Here is a 21,309-nt window from a genome sequence, read left to right as displayed (position 1 = left end):
AAGATTTTAAAATTCGTGTATCGGCGTATCTCGTGTCCGTGTCAGTACCTCTGCATCATAGTCTTCGACTAATAAAAAATACAAAAATATTTTTTACTTTTTAAATGGCGAGACATCTAAGTCTCTTCGAATGACCGATTTATCCTTATATATATTGGACGGAGAAATTTAAATGTATCATATTTTAGACCTATTTTTTCTAAAAAAAAATCTATATATGCTATATTTTGAAAAAGCTCTCTTTGTATGAAAGATCAATAAAATGAGTAATAATCGAGTGTAATTAAGAGAAAGCAAGTAGGTGGTGAAAATTCAAGTGATATACAAAATTTGGTGAAACATGAAAGTGAATAATACGATGAAAGTGAATAATAATAGAAAACCTACCTAATTATGCAATAAGAATCAAATAGATGCCTTAAAAAAGCATTTCCTATATAAGAATTTTCTTCTTCTTTTAGTTATGAATAATAAGTGTACGTATTTGGAATTCACCATCATAATAATGCTCCGATCGAATATGCTTTTTATTTGTTTAATTTCGATGGTTTACATCTCACATTTCATTATGGTATGCATTATATGTATGTGTTCATTACATCTTTTTTGTATGTCACGCGGTGTACGAAGTTGACCAAAAATGGAACTTGGATAACAATGTCACAAAAGAATGAAGACATAGTTGTCTCCAACATCAAAAGAACCCTTGCCAACACTTTATACTATACACTTTAATTTGTTTAAAAGGATGGAAAACAACACTTAAAAAACATTTAATAACAAGTTAATTAATATGAATTTTATTAAATGTGTAAATTTAAAATTTTTTAATAAATGATTTTTTTAGGCTCATTATTGATGAACTTTTATTGTCCATTAGTAGGTTCATTCCTCTTCATCAATTTATTATCCAATTTGGTGAAAACTCAGGTGAAGTCGACTTCACGTGAAGTCGTTAGATGAAAATTTAGTTAAAACAATCAAATCATCTAACAGCTCTCAAGTATTAACTTCACGTGAAGTCGACTGCACCTGAGTTTTCACCATCCAATTTATTTTTAGATTAACAAAATAAATAGGTCGTTAAAAAATTTTGCATAGTCTTAAAAAAAAATACCAAGTCAATGACCTATAAATTTACTGCTAAATTTTTTAGAAATTTAATATTTTTTCTTTCAAAAACCTATAAGCTCATTGAAAAAAAAATTAAAATGTTTTCCTGTACCTAAAAGTTGAGTGCGAAATTTCTCAAGACCTACTTATTTTATAAGTATACAATCCAAATTTGTGTCCTTCTTAATAAATTCATCCTCAAAGTAATAAAGGTATCCAAATATAATATTTTACTATAAATTCACTTTTGATAGTAATCAAATATTTTAAAAAAAAGGTTCACTCAATTCAAATTTGTAAACTCTATAAATTAAACAAAAGACACTCTAGTCGGAATGTCATTTGGGTTACTAATTTTGACGACTTTAACAACTCCACTATATTAACATAATCTAGATCAATTCATTAATATTAGTGAGGTTAACAATTTCATTATGATAAAAATAATCATAACTCCATTTTGATTGGCCAAAATTAACAAATATAAACTAGATTTCTTACTTCCAACAAAGCTTAGAAAATAAATACAAAAGCCAAACAATAAAAAGATGAAAGCCTTTATAACTTGTATAATACGAAACTAATTCATAACACAAATTTCATTATCTTAAATAATATAGAACTTATATTTTAATCCCTTATTACAGTTAACTAATATACTTAACCTACTAACTCTATATCGGATGCTCTTAAATGCTCATCTAAATAACAAAAGCCAAACACCATTACTAATCTTACACATGCACCTTTTTGTAGACAAAACTACTAGAGACTAATAAATAAAGACCTAAGCTTAGAGCACTTAACCCAGCCAACACCCAATAAAAGTAATCAAGGTGTGCCTTATTCAAATTGTTTCCCACCAACCATTTCCCCCCACTTTTTGAAGTTATTTCCACCACAATATCAATAATAGCATTGGCAACAAAATTTCCAATCCCTAAAACGCTTAAAAACGCGGCGGCGCCGACGCTTCTCATCGCCTCCGGCATCTGAGTATAGAACAATTCTTGAAGTCCAACCACCGTGAATGCATCGGCGACGCCGAGAATAGCATATTGAGGTAGTAACCACCATATATTCATAGGTGAAAAACCTTCAATAGTATTATAATTATTCTTGTGTTGGTTAGCCGCATTTATTCTTTTGCCCTCCACAAGTGCCGAGACAACCATACAAAGTGTGGAACAAAAAAGACCAATTCCAATCCTTTGTAAAACCGTTATGCCGGATTGATGTCCGGTGAATTTCCGGACAATTGGGACGAAGATTCGGTCGTAAGATGCGACGGCGAAAAGAATTATAACTCCGACAACGCCTTGAAGCGATGCCGGAGGAATTTGAAAGTTTGGTCCGAGGGAACGGTTCATTGTGCTACCTTGCTTCACAAAAAATGTTGCTAGTTGACTTTGGACAACTACGAACATCAAACAACTTAGCCATATTGGAATTAATCGAAGGACAAGCTTCACTTCTTCAACTTGATTTAATGTGCACAACCTCCATGGATCTCTTGTGTTATTGGCAACATCATGCTCATCAATGATCATTGCCTTGTCTAAAAATCTGTCAATAAAAGAAAGAAAAAAAAACTACAAATTATATTTGTTCATACCAACTCTAAGGTAGCGTTTGTTTTTAGGTACTGAGACAGAGACTGAGAGATTGAGACTTACCTAATAATACTTGTTTGGGTGAACTTTTAAGAAGAGATCTTTTTTCGAGTTATATTTTTTTAAAAGATCTTATAAAGAAGTAAAAGTAATTTTATGTTTGGATATCTCATGTAAAAAAGTCTTTTTATCTATCAATTATGTTTGGGTATAACAATATAAAAGTACTTTTTGTTTATTTATTACATGAAAAACATCTTTTTTTAAAGGAAAAAAGATCTTTTAAAAAAAGATGTAAATTACAACTTCTAAAAAAAAATCTTTTTTTTTTATTTTACTAGTACTTTTACTACTAGAAATTTGCCAAAAACACGTTAAAAAATTAAAAAAAAATTCATTAAAAAAAATTTTTTTCAACAAAAAGATCTATTAGACTTATTTCAAGAGTACATTATTACAGTATTACTATATATTTTATTTCCTATGGGATAAGATTTAAGTTCGTTTTATTTTTGTCTTTAGTTACATTTTTCTTAATATCACTTTTTAATTATTTTTTATTTCTCTTATTATTTTTCTGCAAACTTCACTCTCAAAACAATATAATTACTATTACAATTACTACAATTACGATTGTTGCTGTAACCTAAGAGAAGATAATAATATAAAAAAGAGTTTAGTTAACATGTCTCCTTAAGATATACGATAAGCTTATCAATAATAAAAGATTTTATATTTTTTTTTGCAATAAATATAAAATAAATTTATTAAAAATTTAAATTTTTTGTATTTTTTATAAAAATAATTTTTATTTATCATCTTAATGTGTACAAGATAGCAAAATCTATTAAAAAGAAGACACTTTCAAAGAAAAATAATTCTGATTAAAAATTAAAATAAACTAAAATAAGACATATAAACAAAAGCAAAATAGGATTTAGCTCAAATCGAACTAAAATAATAATTTATCCTTTCAAAAGTTTTATGTCTATATTGTGATCCTTTTATAGTTGACCTTGTTGAAAGTTAGATTTTGATTTTCAAATGCATTCATTAGCTTTAAAACAAGTTTTTTTTATATATTTATTATTGTCTTTTGAGTTTTGCTAAGTTGTGTTCTAAAAATATAAGTTAAACATACTATAAAAAAATATTTTATAAAAATTATTATAAAAATTAATTTTTTTATGCTTTTAATACATTAAATACATTGAAAATATTTAAAAAAAATTATTATTATATTTTTAAAATATGTCTTTAAAATATAAATTAATTAAACCCTTATATTTTCTTGAGAATTTTTAATGTCATAATTATTTACCAAGATTTCAGTACCTGAATTGATTAGTATGGTCCAATGTAGGAGAAATTGAGTGACCACTTGAATGGAGAGAGATCTCATGCTCATACCAATACTTCTCATTGTTTGACGTGTCTTTCACGCGCCACTTCCGCAATGCGGCAACAAAAACTTGTGCAATACTGGTAAATGGGCTTCCTCTTGGGCCTTCTTTTTTGTACCTTTTCATTCCAAGGAAGAAGAATACTAATGCTATGGCCCACATCCCAGGTAGGAGCCCAATACCCAAAGTCCATCCAAAATTGTCCTGCAAATAAACCATGAAGAAAACAGAGGAAATGCATGCAACAACTATGACCAAATACCACCAATTGAAGAATGAAGTCTTTGCATTTCTTTGATCTTCTGTTTCTTCATCAAACTGATCAGCAGCAAAGGTTTGAACACATGGCTTGTGGCCGCCGTCGCCGACGGACAACACATAAAGAGATATGAAGAATAGGGCCTCATGCTTCATTACTGACACTGATAGTGTTAACAAAATCATGCCCTGCATCCATGCACACACACACACACATATATATATATATATATATATATATATATATATATATATATATATATATATATATATATATATTAATTATGTGTATATTAAAATCAGTCACTAAAATTAGTTATTAGTATAAAATATATATTGGAATAAAAATATACATTAAAAATAAATTAATAATATATGTATTTATAGTTTATAAACAATCATATTAAAGTTTAATTATTCTGTCAATTTCATAATTTCACTGAATTTTCAATTAGATTCCTATACTTTTTTTTATTAAGTCTCTATACCATGTCAGATTTTGTAATTAAGTTTCTATCGTGATAAAAAACGTTAGAATTAACAGAATATTCTGTTAAGCAAAACAAATATGCCTAACACTTGACTGAATATTCTATATAGTTTAACAAAATATTTCATTAATTTCAGCATTTTTTCACAATAGAGACTTAGCTACAAAATCTAATTTGATATAGGACCTAATTAAAAAGAAAAAAAATATAAAGACTTAATTAAAAATTCGATGAAACTATAAAAACCAACAAAATAATTAAACCTTATATTAATAACTAATTTTGATATACAAATAGTATTTATATATTTTTCTCAATTATGCTACTATACACTCTTTATATTAGATACTATCTTGTCTTGACATTGGCATTTTTTTTAACAACCAACATACACACATTTACTTTGCTCTGTTAAGTGTTAACTAAAATAAAATTTAAATGCATAATTAATTAATGGGAGCCACTTAGATAAAGATGTCAAAAATATCTTTTTTTTTTAATATTTTTTAAAAATTAAAATTTAACACATATAATTAATTAAGCTGTGTTATTTTTATTAAAATTAAATCGGAAAATCAGTTTAGCTAAAAAATTAACAAATTAAATTTTAAATCGGTCCAAATTAATATTTTTTATAAAAAATAACTATAATATTCCTATTAAAAAAATAACTAAAATATCGATTATATATATATATTAATTTTGAAAATTCTAAATCCTAATCTTATGACAACAAAAAAGAAAAAAACTAAAATTTAGGATTCTCAAAATTAATATATATAATAAGAGTATTTTAATCATTTTCTATAATAAGTGTATTGTAGTCATTTTTTTATAAAAAATAATATTAATTTAGACCGATTTAAATTTTGATTAACTATTTTTCGGTCAAATTAATTTATCTGGCCTAATTTTAATAAAAATAATATGATTTAATTAATTATATGTGTTAAATTTTAATTATTAAAAAATATCTTTAAAAAAAGACATTTTAGACCTCTTTATCAGAGTGACTTCCTTAACTAATAACAATTGTATTTTTATATGAGTATCAAGAATGTTTGATATCTAATATGTTATTATATTTTATTCATTTGATTGTTTTATTACGTATTGTTATGGTAATAAAAATAAATATTTTTTATATTCACTAATCTTTCAAAAAAAAAAACATATACAATGTATTTTATACTAAATTCATCAATTTTTCATATTAAAAAAATAAAAATTTATTGAAAAATGTTTTATATTAGATTTAACTTTTTTTATTAAATTCGTAATTCAATTAAATGTATTACAATATATTTTGTGTGTATCTACGAAGAATTTAGTTTCTAGATAATATTAGTATTTCATATTAATATATCTTTTTGACCATGTTCCGTATATCGTTGAACATTATTAAGACATTATTACAATATGCTATAATAATATTTTCTTTTATAAGAAAAATATTAAATATCATTGCAATTTATTATCTATTATTTTTAAATATTATTTAATGTATTTATTTTATATAACAAATACAATTATTTTTCTTACTAAAAAAAAATTTATTTTATGGTATTTATTATTACATTTTGAATTAAAAGAAAAAAAAATTCTTGACGTGTTTTTGACTTTTTTCTTTTGTTCAAAAGAACACATTATTAATCGTATGTAAAAACTAAATTGTGATTTGTGAAGATATTATTCATTAAATGTTATACATACCTTTAATTTATTTGATTTTTAAGAAATTTATGCATGGATTATTATCTTTCTTCCATTTCTTTTCTATTATTATTATTATTATTATTATTATTATTATTATTATTATTATTATTATTATTAGTGATAATTTGTTGCATGATCTTACATCTCGTTTGGTGTCTAGAATTGCACAAGAATATTTGAAGTGAGTCATGTTTATGGTAATGATGAAGCCATAGTTATCTTAAAAGGCGATGGAAATTTGAATAACCATACTAAATATATACTAAAATTAATTATTAATATAAAATATATTAAAATATAATATATATTAAAAATAAATTAAATTATACATATAATTATATATAAATTAATTTTTAGTGTGTAACATAATAATTTTAAAATTTAAAAGATTGACGAATAATAAAAAAGAATTAAGGATACTCTTAAAAGATAGAACAAAAAGTACTTACAAAGAGAAAAATGAAGGAGGAGAAGACGATGGTGTTAAAGCGACCGAAATAAGAATCGGCGAGAAAGCCACCAAGTTAAGGAAAGAGGGAAGAAACACCGATCCATGTGTTGACATTCTTTGTTACATTCACTACTGACTCGCTAAGCTCTTTTGTTAAGTATGTTATCAAATTTGCAGACAAACCCATCGAAGTAAATCGCTCCGCAAATTCCACACCTATCCATACAACAAATAGTTCGATAAAATTTCTTATTTCAAAGTTTAAAATGATAAAAAAATATAAATAATTATATTTTTAATATATTTTTTTGTACAAAATACATAACTAATTATGTTTTTAACATGTATAATTATTAAAAATATAATAATTTATGTTTCTTTTTTATTAATTTATTTATTTTTTTAATAGTTTCATAAAATGATATGAGAATTTTTACTATCAAAAAATTTAGAGTTTAATTTTTATTATTTTTAAGAGAGAAAAAAATATCATTCTATTTTTCTGTCTTAAAATCTTTATATTTTTATCTTCGAATACAAATAAGTAAAATACAAGTTAAAAAAAAAACGAAAAGAAAAGAAACTCACATGTGATGAAGATGGCAGCATGCCAGCCACCCTTTTTGGTGGTTTTAGCGGGAATGTTGCTGTCGTCGTTAACCATAGTGGTGCCTTCAGTCTGAGTCATAACTATCAAGTTAAGCAAAATAGTGTGTACTATTATTTAGACTGTGATTTAATTAATGTTATGTAGAGCTATTCTATTTATATTGTCAAATATCGAAAAAAAATTCTATTTATATTATCAATATCAATTTGCACGAAAAAGAACATAAATTGAGTAATTTTTGCTTAAAAAGATATAAATGGGTTGCAGAATCCACTGATGATATAAATTGATGAAAAAAAATAAAATTTTTTTATCACATAAAAAATAATAAAACACCGGATCAGCAACTTTTCAACGACTAATTAATACTAAATTTAAATGTGTTTGTATAACTATATATTTTAGTAGAAAAAAAATATCATAGTAATAATATATTACATGGTCATTAAATTAATGATGACTAGTAATATATTTAGAATTGTAAAGACTTAATTTAGTCCTCTAAATTTCAGTCTTTTAAAGTTAATTCTATGACTTAGTTTGGTCATTTAATTTTATTTGACTTAAAAGAATTTTTTATATTTAATTGTAATTCAGTCTCATACTGATTCCTCAATCATTCACACCTCACGATGATGTCACAAAATATGTTTGGAAACTATAATGAATTACAACGTTAAATTTAATAGAATAAATTGAGAAATCAAATGGAGTGGTTTATAAAATTTGAAGTCCTAAATTAAGTTTTTATTCTATTTAGTGAGATATTAAATTGGTGTTGAATTTTATTTATTTGTAAAACTAGATTTTATTGTAGAACAAACTAATTAATATAAAAAATAAAATTAAAATTTATATGTAATTATCTTCATATAGAATTAATAATTAAAAATTATTAAATAATTATTTAATCAAATATGACAAATTATTTAATAGTCTCAATTATCAATTTTATATAAATATAATTTTTGCAAGAGTCTTCACCAAATAATAATAAAATGGTTTAAAGTCCAAAACTTATATATTTCTCTCTCTCTCTCCGCCTTTATAGAGAGGAGGAAATTTCTATATAATGAATAATAATTCTTCTATTTTTATAGTTATTGTGATAGATTTTTTATAATGTTAAAGAACAATAATCTAATCTTTTTGTATCTTGTTCTAAAATAACATATTTTACATGACTATTTTAAAGACTAAAATTTATTTTTAATCTTAGCGTGGGGTCAAATAAAATAAATAATAAGAAAAAAACATATGTTTTATTGTATAAAAGAAAAAAAAAATCATTCTAGAAGGGCAAATGCTTACTCTGCGCCAGCTAGAAACAGAGGAAATGCTTAATATGATTTACAAAAAAAATATTTATTGTCTTCACAAGAAAAAAATAAAAATAAAAATACTTATTTATTTATTTTTCTTATATGAGCCTTTTTTTTAATACTATCCAACATTACAAACACATTAATACTAATTCAGGACACTGAATTAGGGTTAAGAACCTTTTTGTAAACAAAACCCTTGGCAATCCATAGATAAACACAAAGATTAAAAACACTTAATCCAGCTAGTAACCAATAAAAATAATCCAAATGTGCCTTATTTAGATTATTCCCAAACCATTTTTCACCAATTCTTGAAGTGATTGCCACCATAATAACAATAATAGCATTACTAAAAAAGCTTCCAACACCATAGAGAGTAACAAATGCTGCAGCTCCCAAACTTCTCAATCCCTCCGGCATTTGATCATAAAACAATTCTTGAAGTCCAATAATTGTGAAAACATCAGAAGTTCCAGAAAGAATATACTGAGGTAGCAACCACCAGATACTGATCGGTAAAATTGAATTCGGATCGTCGATGAGATTATGTTGTTTTGCAACACCAACCCTTTTGGCCTCTACGAGTGCCGAGACAATCATGTTTAGTATAGACAAAAATAAACCGACACCAATCTTTTGCAATAATGTAATACCAGAGTGATGCTTTGTGAATTTTCTGGCGACCGGCACGAAAACTCGGTCGTAGACAGGAATTTCACAGAGCATTACGATTCCAACAAACCCTAGAAGTGATGCCGGAGGGATTTCGAACTTCGATCCTATGTGGCGTCGCATTGTGCTACCTTGTTTGGGGAAGAATGTGACTAGTTGGCTTTGGACAACAAAAAACATGACACAACATAGCCATATAGGAATGAGGCGAAGGACAAGCTTTACTTCTTCAACTTGAGTAACTGAACATAGCCTCCATGGATTTCTACTCTTGCTTGAAGCATCATTCTCATCGATCATCATTGCTTTGTTCAAAAATCTATAGTATATAGTTTTCAATTTATGCCATCAAAAGAAAATAATTTTAAATCGTATTTAACCAGCTAATAATTTAGAACGATTATTTGTTAAAATAGTTCTTCATAGATTTCGTATTTGTCAATTTAGTTGTTAAAAAATCAAACTCATTAAATTAATTATTGAAAAACACAATAGAAAACTAACTTAGTCGTTCTGCTAATTGATGGAAGGGCCAATCGGATTTAGAGTTGTATCTTCAAAATTATTCGAAACATTTAATTGTTCAAGAATTAAATTATTATCCACTTAATTTTTCAAAAATTATTTTGATTATTTTAAAATAAGCGTGGCTTTCACTTTTTAAGTTTATTAAAAAATAAATGTATCTAAATAAGTTCTTTGTCTAGATACACCAACTTTTCAATGAATTTCATAAGTGAAAACGATACTTATTTTAAAATGAAGAGAGTACGAAAAAAAAATAATAAAAACTCACTTGAGGTGATGAGTGTGTTCCAAAGTTGGAAGTGGATGATGGTCATCATCAAGACCATAATAACACAAAGAAGTGTCATGGGTTGGTAAGTGTTTTAGGCGCCATTTGAGAGATGCAGCAACAAGAACTTGGGCAATTGTAGTGAAGGGACTCCCTTTAGGGTTTTCTCTTTTATATCTTTTTGTTCCAATCAAAAACACTGCTATTGCCACTGTCCACACCCCTACTGGCAACCCTAGTCCTACAGTCCACCCAATATTGTCCTGCATGATATACGAAAATAATAGTTAAGATGTCAATATACGTTGTTATAAACAGTTTAATTAAATATGTTAAATTATTTTAAATGAAAATATATTCATGTGAATATTTATTATATATATTTTTATTTTTATCGGATCTTATAATCTATGCATATATATAGAGAGAGGGGGGTTAAAATATATTTTTTAATCTTAATATGTACGATTTTCTTTAAAAATACTCCTAATGTTTAATTTTATTTATATCTAAAATGCCTTGGGACGTTAACTTTGTTTAAAACATTAAGGACAAAATTGAAAATGTCAATGAATATATAGTTTGACATAAATAAAAAATTTTACAAACAAAATTGAATGAAATTAAATATTACAGGTATTTTTTTAAAAAATTGCAAACAATAGGAATAAAAAAAAACCATATTTTACCCTGCTAAAAACAAACGTTTGTAATCTCTATTTTCCGTCCCTTTTTCAATTTATTTTTTTATATAGATATTTACATATAACTTCTGTCAAACTAACCACATCGAGCCGACTACCTTTAAATGGTAAAATTTATATATAACTTTTAACCATTAAATTATAATTGATTCTGAATTTTTATATTACATAATTTTAAATTAATTAACAAAAATATGGAGCCATAAAGAATGAAATTACCTGTACATAAACAATAAAGAAGACGGCAGAAGAGTTGGCAAGTACTACGACCAAATACCAATAATTAAAGAAAGAGCTCTTGGCTTCCCTTTGCTCCTCCTTCTCTTCATCAAACTGATCCGCCGCAAAAGGTTGAACGCACGACTTAATTCCGCCGTCTCCGACGGAGAACACATAAAGTGCTACAAAAAAGAGCTTATCGTGCTTCAAAATGGACACTGAAAGTGTCATGAAAATCATGCCCTGCTAACATCAAGTTATTGTTAAATCACTTTTTTTTAATGTATATTTTGTATTATATTTCAATGTGAATTTTATACGGTGGTTGATTTTGATATACATATAACAAAAATATCCATTTTATAGGTGTAACTTCAAAAATATTGAGTATATACTTAAATCAACTACCAGTATATTTGTATATAAATATATGTATAGTTTAATTCATTTGTAATGGATGTTTTATATTTTGATATGTATTTTGTACTGATAACTAATTTTAATTACTGATTTTAGTGTATACCTAATATGATTATATCCAATTACATTGATTAAAAAATTTATAAAAGAAAAAAAATGACGGTAACAAAATACCAAAAAAAATCTATAACTTCTGTTTGGATGATTAGCCTATAATGAATACCCATCAAATATAATAAAAGTTAAATAAAAATAAAATATTAAGGATTATATGTTTAGAACTACTTAAGTTGATTAAGTAGGTAGGTATTAACTATATAAAACTATAGTGCAGAGGTGTGAACGATATAAGTTATAATCACACCATAATTAAATTAGAAACACAAAATTAATAAAGAAAAGAATCAATTATAAATAATAAAAATAAAAAATATTAAAAAGATTTAGATATGATGGAGTTGAAATTTATGAATTATATACCAAGAGATAAACGAAGGAGGATATAGTGACAGTTTTAAAGCGACCAATGTAAGAATCAGCGATGAAAGCACCAAGCAAAGGGAAGACGGACGAAACAAAAACCCAAGTGTTTATGTTTTTTGTTGCTTCAATTAGGGTTTCTTGAAGCTCATTTGTTAGGTATGTGATCAAATTTGATGACAACCCTATAAAGGCAAATTGTTGTGCAAATTCAACACCTACAAATAAAAAATAAAAAAATATAATAAAAATAATTATTGTATATAAAGAAGAAGAAAAAAAAGTTGAAAGAATACAATTATTTAATTTGTTACAAAATATTGTAATATTGTATATGCTTGAGACGTTGTTAATTTTTCGTGCAGTGATTATAGTTTAACCGTCAAAAATTTAGATCATAAGAGATTTTATATTATTATTAACTTATTATACATAATAATTATGAAATTTCAAGGTTCAATGATCCATGATGATATCCAAAACCTAATAATCAAACTTAAACATTTAATTCATTCACAAAGACAAAAACCATCAAAATTTCTAAACATCAATGAGGTGAAATACTCACTGATAATGAACCTTGCAGCATGCCAGCCACCTTTCATGGTTTTGGGGTGGTGTTGGAGGAGGTGCTTTCTTGTGTCACTGTTGAAACTTCTTTCCATAATATATAATGGCCAAATTAATAGAAGAAGAAAAAAAAAAAAAAACAAAGAAGAGAAAATATATTTACTATACAGTATATATATTTATAGTAGTTAGTACTATATAGACACAAACCGAAGGCAATAAATTAATGTAGCCTTAGTTTGGAAACCAATTTCGCTGGATAATTAATTAGGGGGTAGTTAATTAGTAATTTGTTTTTAAAGAATATAAATTTAAATTATTATGAAAAACATTCAAAATTTAATAAAAAAATCTAAAATTAAATAACAACAAATATTTAAAATAATTGTAAAATTATTATATTAAAAAAAATCTAAAACATAAGAGAAAAACACCCAAAATTAATGTAGCCTTAGTTTGGAAATATGCGTAAAAAAGAGGATATATTATTAGAGTTTAATTTTGAAGCACTAACAGTATAAAATATTTTATACAGTCGTGTAATTATATTCGTTATTTTGAATGATTATTCACGCGGTCAATGTGAAAAATAGTTATTTTTACTGATGTGGCATTACATAATTAAATACACATATAAAACTATTTTACACTGATAGTACATCAAAATTAAATTCATATTATTATTAATTTATCTAAGGATTCTCTAAATTAAATATTTTTCTTTATGACGATAAGGTCAAGGATTTCTGTTTTGGACAAATAAATGGGAATCTATTTTATATTAAAATTAATTTTGGTTTTAATTTTATTGACCACCATTATTATTTCTATATCATTGACTAATTAAATGCACTTTAATTGTACTTATTAAATCAATTTTTCCTTTGGATTTTTGCATTAGAATTATTACTCCATTTTTAGTCAACTCACCTTAGACACACGAAATTAGAGATATTCGAATTGGAGACGAAAATAGGCAAAAATCACTCGGCGGAATTATGAGAATTAGAATGAAGATTTTTCTTTGAGAAATTTTAAAATATTCCATATATATATATATATATTTAAAATAGCAGTCACATTTTTTTAGAGTAAAGTATCGTTTTTGTTCCTAACATTTAGAGTAAGTTCCAAAGTTGTTTCTAACGTTTAAATCGTCATATTTAAGTCTCTAACGTTTTAAAATTAGATCAATATTGTCCTGTCGTTAGAGATCTTCTATTAACAAAATTGACGGTGGGACAAAATTGAAACGATTTTGAAACTTTAGAGACGTAAATAGGACGAAAACGTTGAAGACAAAAATGATACATAGAAATAAATTTTAATTTTATCCTTCAATAATATCAAAATTTTTTACGGTACATAGTTATTCAATTATTTTTTAATCATATCTACGTAAATTACAGTTAATCACATTACTTTCTTTCTAAATAAATTTATTTTTTTATAATTTTACTTTTAAAGATTTTTACTCTTAAACATTAAAAAATTTCGATACATTAGAGAAAAAGGTACAATTTATACTTTATTGTATATGTATAATTTTTTTCTTTTTAATTTCGCAAGGTTATGTACTAGTCATTCTACAAATATTTTATGATGAGTAAAAGTTTTTAAAAGTAAAATTATAAAAAATAAAGTTATTTAGAATAAAAGTAATGTGATTAAGTTCAATTTACTTAGATGTGGTTAAAAAATAATTGAATAACTATGTAACGTAAAAAATTGATATTATTGAAGGATAAAATTAAAATTTATTTTTATGTATTGTTTTTGTCCCCCCAACGTTTTCGTCCTATTTAAGTCTCTAACGTTTCAAAAATCGTCTCAATTTTGTCCCATCGCGCTGTCAATTCTATTAACAGATCCTAACGGCAGGACAACATTGAGCCAATTTTGAAACGTTAGGGACTTAAATAGGACGATTTAAACGTTAAGGACAATTTTAAGACTTACCCCAAATGTTGGAGACAAAAATGATATTTTACTCTATTTTTTTATAATGAAGATACTAATATTTGAATATTGGAAAGCATTTTAAATAAAAACATTCAGCATTTAAAATACTATTTTTAGTTTTAAAATTATATAATATTTGAGATGTTGATGTTTGTTGTTTTTATTATATGATATAATAAAAATTATTAAGTTAATGTTGATCTTAATTATATTAAAATTAACATACTTTTTATTGAATGAATAATTATAGTGAGACTCCTCAGGACTATATATCTCCATAAAAAATGTGAATATGGAGAGGAATATTTTTCTATTATTAAAAATGGAAATTGAGATGAAAAAAAAAAATTCAGTGTATGTGAGGTGGGAAATGGGGTGTTCCTCATCTCTGTTTTTCTATATTGTCATTTCTACACACAATACAAGCATTCCAAGGTGGTATTAAGATTGTTGTTGGTATTGGTCATGGAAGCAATGAATCAAGAATAAATATAGAGAACCATTTTTTAATTAGTCGATATTAGGGGTTTTTTTTACTATAAATTGTTTTTTAACCTATTTTTCGAGGCTTTAGAGTTAAAATATACAATGATTAGATTTAAAAATAGAATTTAAAATTTAAAAAAATTAATGGATATTAGTCAAAAAATAACTCCCTAATTGAACTCACCAATAAAATGCAAAACAATTTTTTGTTTTTATTGCATTTTTTTTGACAAATAAATTGTTTGACATTCTTCTTCGCCTCACAAATCTCAAACCTATATTATCAGTCAAAATTAATCCTAGAATAAATAAGAATTATCTAAATTTCAATTCCTCCAACAATTTGCTTAAGGCTAACCACTACAAGATACTTAATTATACCTCCAATATCATGTTAAAATTGAACCATAAGGTAACTCGCTATCTAGTTAAATGTTAAATTGGACTAAAATGCACCAAATTATTCCAAACAATTTTTTTTTGTCTAAAAAAAAGTTAGAACAAAAAACCCGATCCTAGAAAAAAAATTAACAACAAGACAGAATAACAAGGTCATGGTGGAGAGCATCGATCTCACAATTCCGACCAAGATTCCAACCACTTGGTGAATTCTGTCTCATTTCAAGCTCCTCTTTTCGCTAATAGATTAGCTACAACATTAACTTCTCTTTTAACAAGATTGAATTGCATTTCAACAAGATTAACCACCCGAAAAATTTAAAATACAAATTAGCAGAATAATTATTGACTACAAAAAAAATTACTTTATTATTGCATTTTCCACAAACAAATCTTTTGTCAAGTTAAATACATGCATCATCATAAGCTAATTTAGCTCATGATACTTTTTTATAAACAAAACCATTGGCAATCCTTAGATAAACACAAAGGTTAAGAGCACCTAATCCAGCCAATAACCAATAATAGTAATCAAGATGTGCCTTATTCAAATTATTTCCTAACCATTTATAACCAATTCTTGAAGTGATTGCAATCACAACATCTATTATTGCATTTGCCACAAAACTCCCAACTCCAAAGAGGCTAACATATGCCGCTGCTCCCAAACTTCTTAGTCCCTCCGGCATCTGACTATAGAACAATTCTTGGAGTCCGACGACTGCGAGTGCGTCGGCAGTTCCAAGAATTGCGTACTGAGGTAACAACCACCAAATACTCAACGGTATAATCAATTTGGGATCGTCGACAAGATTATACTGTATAGCAATAGCTATCCTTTTGGCCTCTACGAGTGCTGAAACAACCATGTTAAGTATAGACAAAACTAGACCAACTCCAATCCTCTGTAATACCGTTATGCCGGAGGGATGTTTTGTGAACTTTCTAGCAATCGGCACGAAAACACGGTCGTAGATGGGAACACCACAAAGGATTACAATTCCTACAACACCTTGAAGTGATGCCGGAGGGATTTGAAACCCTGTTTTTCCTATGGTACGGTTCAATGTGCTACCTTGTTTGATGAAAAATGTGCTCATTTGATTTTGGACAACAACGAACATCAAACAATTTAGCCATATAGGAATTAAACGAAGAACAAGCTTTACTTCTTCAACTTGTGTAATTGAGCTTAACCTCCATGGTTCTCTCGTGTTGTTTGTAGCATCATGTTCATCCATCATCATTGCCTTGTCCAAAAATCTGTAATAAATTTCAATCCAATAAAATTCTAAAGTCTAAATTTTAATTTTTTTAATTCTAAGTCCAAATCTTAATCCTAAGCCTTAAATTTTCTAAAACATGAGGGTTAAAAAAACAATTTCATAATAAAAAATTGATTAACGTTAACTAATTAAAAATTAGTTCTCTATACTTATTAATTGAGCAATTAATGATTACTTTTATGCATGTGTCAAGCAATATAATAATATAATAGTTTACTTTTAATACATTAATAATATAAAACATTCTATACCGTCGTCTAATTACATCAGTTATTTTTTTATGATCATTCATGCGGTCAATGTAACAGAAAATTGTTTTCACTGACTTGCCGTTATGTAATTAGACGTAGGTGTAAAATTATTTTATATTGAGAGTGCATCAAAATTAAATTCTAATATAAAATGCAAAGAAAAACTAATATAATAAAAGACACCTGAGTTGATCTGTGTGTTCTATTTGGTCATGGTAGTGATCACCATAATAATAGACAGAAGTATCATGTTTGAGGTTCCATTTGCGACATGAAGCAACAAGAACTTGGGCAATAGAAATAAAGGAACTCCCTTTTGGAGTTTCTGTTTTGTATCTTTTGATTCCAATAAAGAACACTGCTATTGCCACTGTCCACACTCCTGATGGTAATGCTAGTGCTGCTGCCCACCCAACATTATCCTGTAATTATATATATATATGTATATGATGGTATTATTTTTAGGTGTACCCAAAAAAAGTTGATAGAAAAAATTTAACTACGTTAGATGTATATAAAGAATCTGTTACTAAATTAGTCACTAGTATAGAATATATATTGAAATACAAAATATGCATTAAAAATAAATTAAATAACTTATATATTTATATACAAATACATTATAACTAATTTAGTGATTGATTTTTTGTGTGCATGTCACAATTGTTTTTTAAGTTATGCATGTGTTCTATTGTATACTGTGGAAATTATTTTACTGTAAAAAATATTATGTGATTAATATTTTTCTCTTATGTTTATTTTGCATTCAAGTGAATACTAACGAATTCTTCATTTTTATCTACTAAAAATATTAGTTCTTTAACATTTTTTATTTTAACAAATGAAATTAAATACCTGTATATAAACGACAAGGAAAACGGAGGAAGTGCATGCAAGAACAATGGCTAAGTACCACCAATTAAAGAAAGAGCTCTTAGCTTCTCTTTGGTCTTCCATGTTCCCATCAAACTGATCCGCCGCAAAAGTTTGGACGCAAGGCTTATGGCCTCCATCTCCCATTGCTAACACATAAAGTGATATGAAGAAAAGCTTATCGTTCTTCAAAATCGACACTGAGATCATCATCAAAATCATGCCCTGCATGCATATAGACGCTTTTAGGTCACAGTTTTTGAATATGGCAACAAAAAGTGTCGTGTAAAATCTAAAATAATTCTATTATAAAAGGTTATCTTCAAAATAGTGACCATATAGTCACGGTTTTAAAATAAATTGTAACTAAAAGTATTTTTTATGGTTATGGCAAAAAACCATAATTATAGAGGATTTTAGGTTACAGTTTTTAAATATGACAAAAAAAATCGTAACTTAAAGCCTGAAATGTTGTAGTGCATGCATGTAATCATCATAGTCCCAATTAGAGAGCAAGCAGTATCCAAATCTTATAGTCTCAAAGTAGCATACAATAAAAACATAAGAATTTGAAGACCATCCATCTACTCAGCGACGTAATGTTGCCGCCAATTTAAAGGGCTCTTGGCGTCAATTTTCCTGTCAAAATTACAGACGGACTTGCAAATCTAACGATAAAAATTCCTAGATTCCATGGTTCCATGTCATTGTCGAAAAATCAATAGTAATACCAACAGAAATGATTCGACAGTAAATTCGACGATTCTAAACATATTTCTAGTAGTGTACTAACCAAATTCAGGATTAATTGAAAACCAATAAGTAGACATATCATACATGTCATCATGTTTATGGATATATGTATATATGTTTTCTTAGTAAAATAATTAAAAAATTACCAAAAGATAAATGAAAGAGGATATGACAACAGTGTTGAAGCGACCAAGATAGGAATCAGCAATGAATCCACCAAGCAATGGGAAGAGGGACGAAACACCAAGCCAAGTGTTTACATTCTTCGTTGCTTCGGTTATGGATTCATGAATCTCATTTGTTAGATATGTTATCAAATTTGATGACAACCCTGTAAAAGCAAATTGTTGTGCAAATTCCACACCTACAAAATAAACAAATAAATAACTGTATTATGGTGAATGTTATGGTATCTAAAACGTGATGTCTATTTATTAAAAAAATTAAAATTAATAATTAATTTAAAAGATATTAAAAAAAATAAATAATTTTTAAAAAATAAAAGTTTACTACAAAAAGTAAATTAAAAAAAATTAGATAACGATTCATAGATATCATAAAAATTGGCCTTATATTATAGCATAAAAGGAAAAGAAAAAAAGAAGAAAAGAAAGAAAAAGTATAATTTGATAAAGTTTTTATTTTTTAATTTTTTTTATTAAAATTGACTTTTAAAATAAAGATTTTAAAAATTATTGCAGTTATATATGTTTGACAATAAAATTCATTACATTAAAAATTATGAAATATATAAAATATTTCAAATTAAATATTTTGTTAACAATTAAAAATATTTCATATTATATGAGAAATATCAAAAATAAATAAAACTATTACATTAATAATAATGAAATATATAAAAAAATTGAACTAAATATTTTTGTAATTACTTAAAATATTTTATATTATGTGATAAAATATATTAGAAATAATTCAAATTTAGTAAAATAATAAATATATTTTATATTAATATTATTATTATCAATCAAATAATTATTACTAGTTTATGTATGATTGATACATATTTTGATCAAATGGACTAAAGTGTTTATTATTTTAATTTTGGAAGAAAAAAGTGTATACATTTTATAAATATAAAGAAAAAAGTATTATTTAAAAATTTTTCGGGGGCGTCTCTTTTTATTTAATTAATTTCTTACTTTTTAAAAAAAAAGTTTTAGCTAGATAAACGTATGAATTTCGTTATTGAATTTCTTTCAAAGTATATAAAAATAAAAGGTTTTTTTTTTCAAAAAAAAAAGTATTTTTAACAAGCGTCCAAGATAACAAAATCCATGATCTATTGATACAAATTACACTTTTTTTTTATTTTAATATTGGAATGATAATGGTGTTTTTTTGAAATGTGAATTGTTAGAGTGTTATTCTCAAATGTGGAATCGTTTAATTAGAGAAGTAGAAATCAGACCATTCGATTTGTTAGAATTACATAAATCGAACTGTCCAATTTGTAAGAGGTACACAAATCGGACCGTCCGATTTGTGTTAAAAAAATAAAAAAATTTGGGGTACAGAAATCGGACAATTTCCAAAATTTTTTAATTTTTTTAATACAAATCGAACCATTCGATTTCTGTACCTCCCACAATTTTAAAAACATAAAAAATTACCATGTTAAAGTATATTACTCATATCACTTTTATATCTAAATTTTTTAGCCTACAAATTACTTCACTTAAAAAAATTTTATAAAAAAAAAGTTTAAATTATTCAATAATTATGATGTAATAATTCTTATGAAGAAAGAGATTTACAAAAACAAAGCCAACTAAACAGAGACAGATTATGAATAATGAAGTGATGATGAGCTCACAGATGATGAAGATGGCAGCATGCCAACCACCTTTGATGGTGTTGGTGTGGTGCTGGCCATGGCGGATGAGTCCCTTTCTTATGTCTCTCTCACTCTCACTGCAGCTTGAGCTTTTTATTAGTGCCATAATAACTGCTAATCAACTTTACTAATTAACTTATCATATATATCCTGGGAATTGAAGACAAGTAGTTAGATATGATTCTGATTCTGATTCAGCAAGCTTATATATAAAAAAATATTATATATACATTAAAATCATTTATTATAAAATTGTATATAAATTTATATTATTTAATTTATTTTTAATATATATTAAATATTTTAATATATATTTTATATTATTGACTATATTTTTTGCAATAGTTTTGTTTGTATTTTTTTAAATAATTTTGTCTGTATTTTTTTGACAGTTTTATCTGTATTTTTTTTGATAATTTTGTCTATACCGTTCTAGTTTATTCAATTTTTTTTTTTCTTTTATTATTTTAAATAAATTTTAAATTCAATTTGTCACTTAAATTTGAAAAAAAATAGAAGATGTTAGAATATATTAAGATCAATTAATTTTTGTTAAAATTATTTAATATATCTAAATATTTATTATAAAATATTACAACTTTA

At 25.9% G+C, this 21,309-nt stretch overlaps 2 protein-coding genes and 1 pseudogene across 2 annotated transcripts; all 3 read right to left on the bottom strand.

The window, feature by feature from the left end:
- Positions 1-1,815: 1,815 nt before the first annotated feature.
- On the bottom strand, positions 1,816-7,733 carry LOC112718039 (protein NRT1/ PTR FAMILY 5.4-like; annotated as a pseudogene).
- Positions 7,734-9,043: 1,310 nt separating this feature from the next.
- On the bottom strand, positions 9,044-12,994 carry LOC112716983 (protein NRT1/ PTR FAMILY 5.4). The gene is made up of 5 exons (XM_025769059.3): positions 12,840-12,994; positions 12,272-12,489; positions 11,372-11,614; positions 10,449-10,711; positions 9,044-9,971 (listed from the first exon to the last, which is right to left on the bottom strand). Exons 1-5 carry the CDS (start codon positions 12,934-12,936, stop codon positions 9,131-9,133), a joined length of 1,662 nt encoding a protein of 553 aa, XP_025624844.1. The 5' UTR covers positions 12,937-12,994; the 3' UTR covers positions 9,044-9,130.
- A 3,080-nt stretch (positions 12,995-16,074) lies between these two features.
- LOC112716980 (protein NRT1/ PTR FAMILY 5.4) lies at positions 16,075-20,834 on the bottom strand. The gene is made up of 5 exons (XM_025769057.3): positions 20,686-20,834; positions 18,998-19,215; positions 18,081-18,323; positions 17,409-17,647; positions 16,075-16,951 (listed from the first exon to the last, which is right to left on the bottom strand). The coding sequence occupies exons 1-5, from the start codon at positions 20,810-20,812 to the stop codon at positions 16,126-16,128; spliced, it is 1,653 nt and encodes a 550-aa protein (XP_025624842.1). The 5' UTR covers positions 20,813-20,834; the 3' UTR covers positions 16,075-16,125.
- Positions 20,835-21,309: the final 475 nt, after the last annotated feature.

Source organism: Arachis hypogaea, chromosome 10 (genome assembly GCF_003086295.3).
Source record: "Arachis hypogaea cultivar Tifrunner chromosome 10, arahy.Tifrunner.gnm2.J5K5, whole genome shotgun sequence".
Classification (NCBI taxonomy): domain Eukaryota; kingdom Viridiplantae; phylum Streptophyta; class Magnoliopsida; order Fabales; family Fabaceae; genus Arachis; species Arachis hypogaea.
This window is presented reverse-complemented; position numbering and strand designations above follow the sequence as displayed.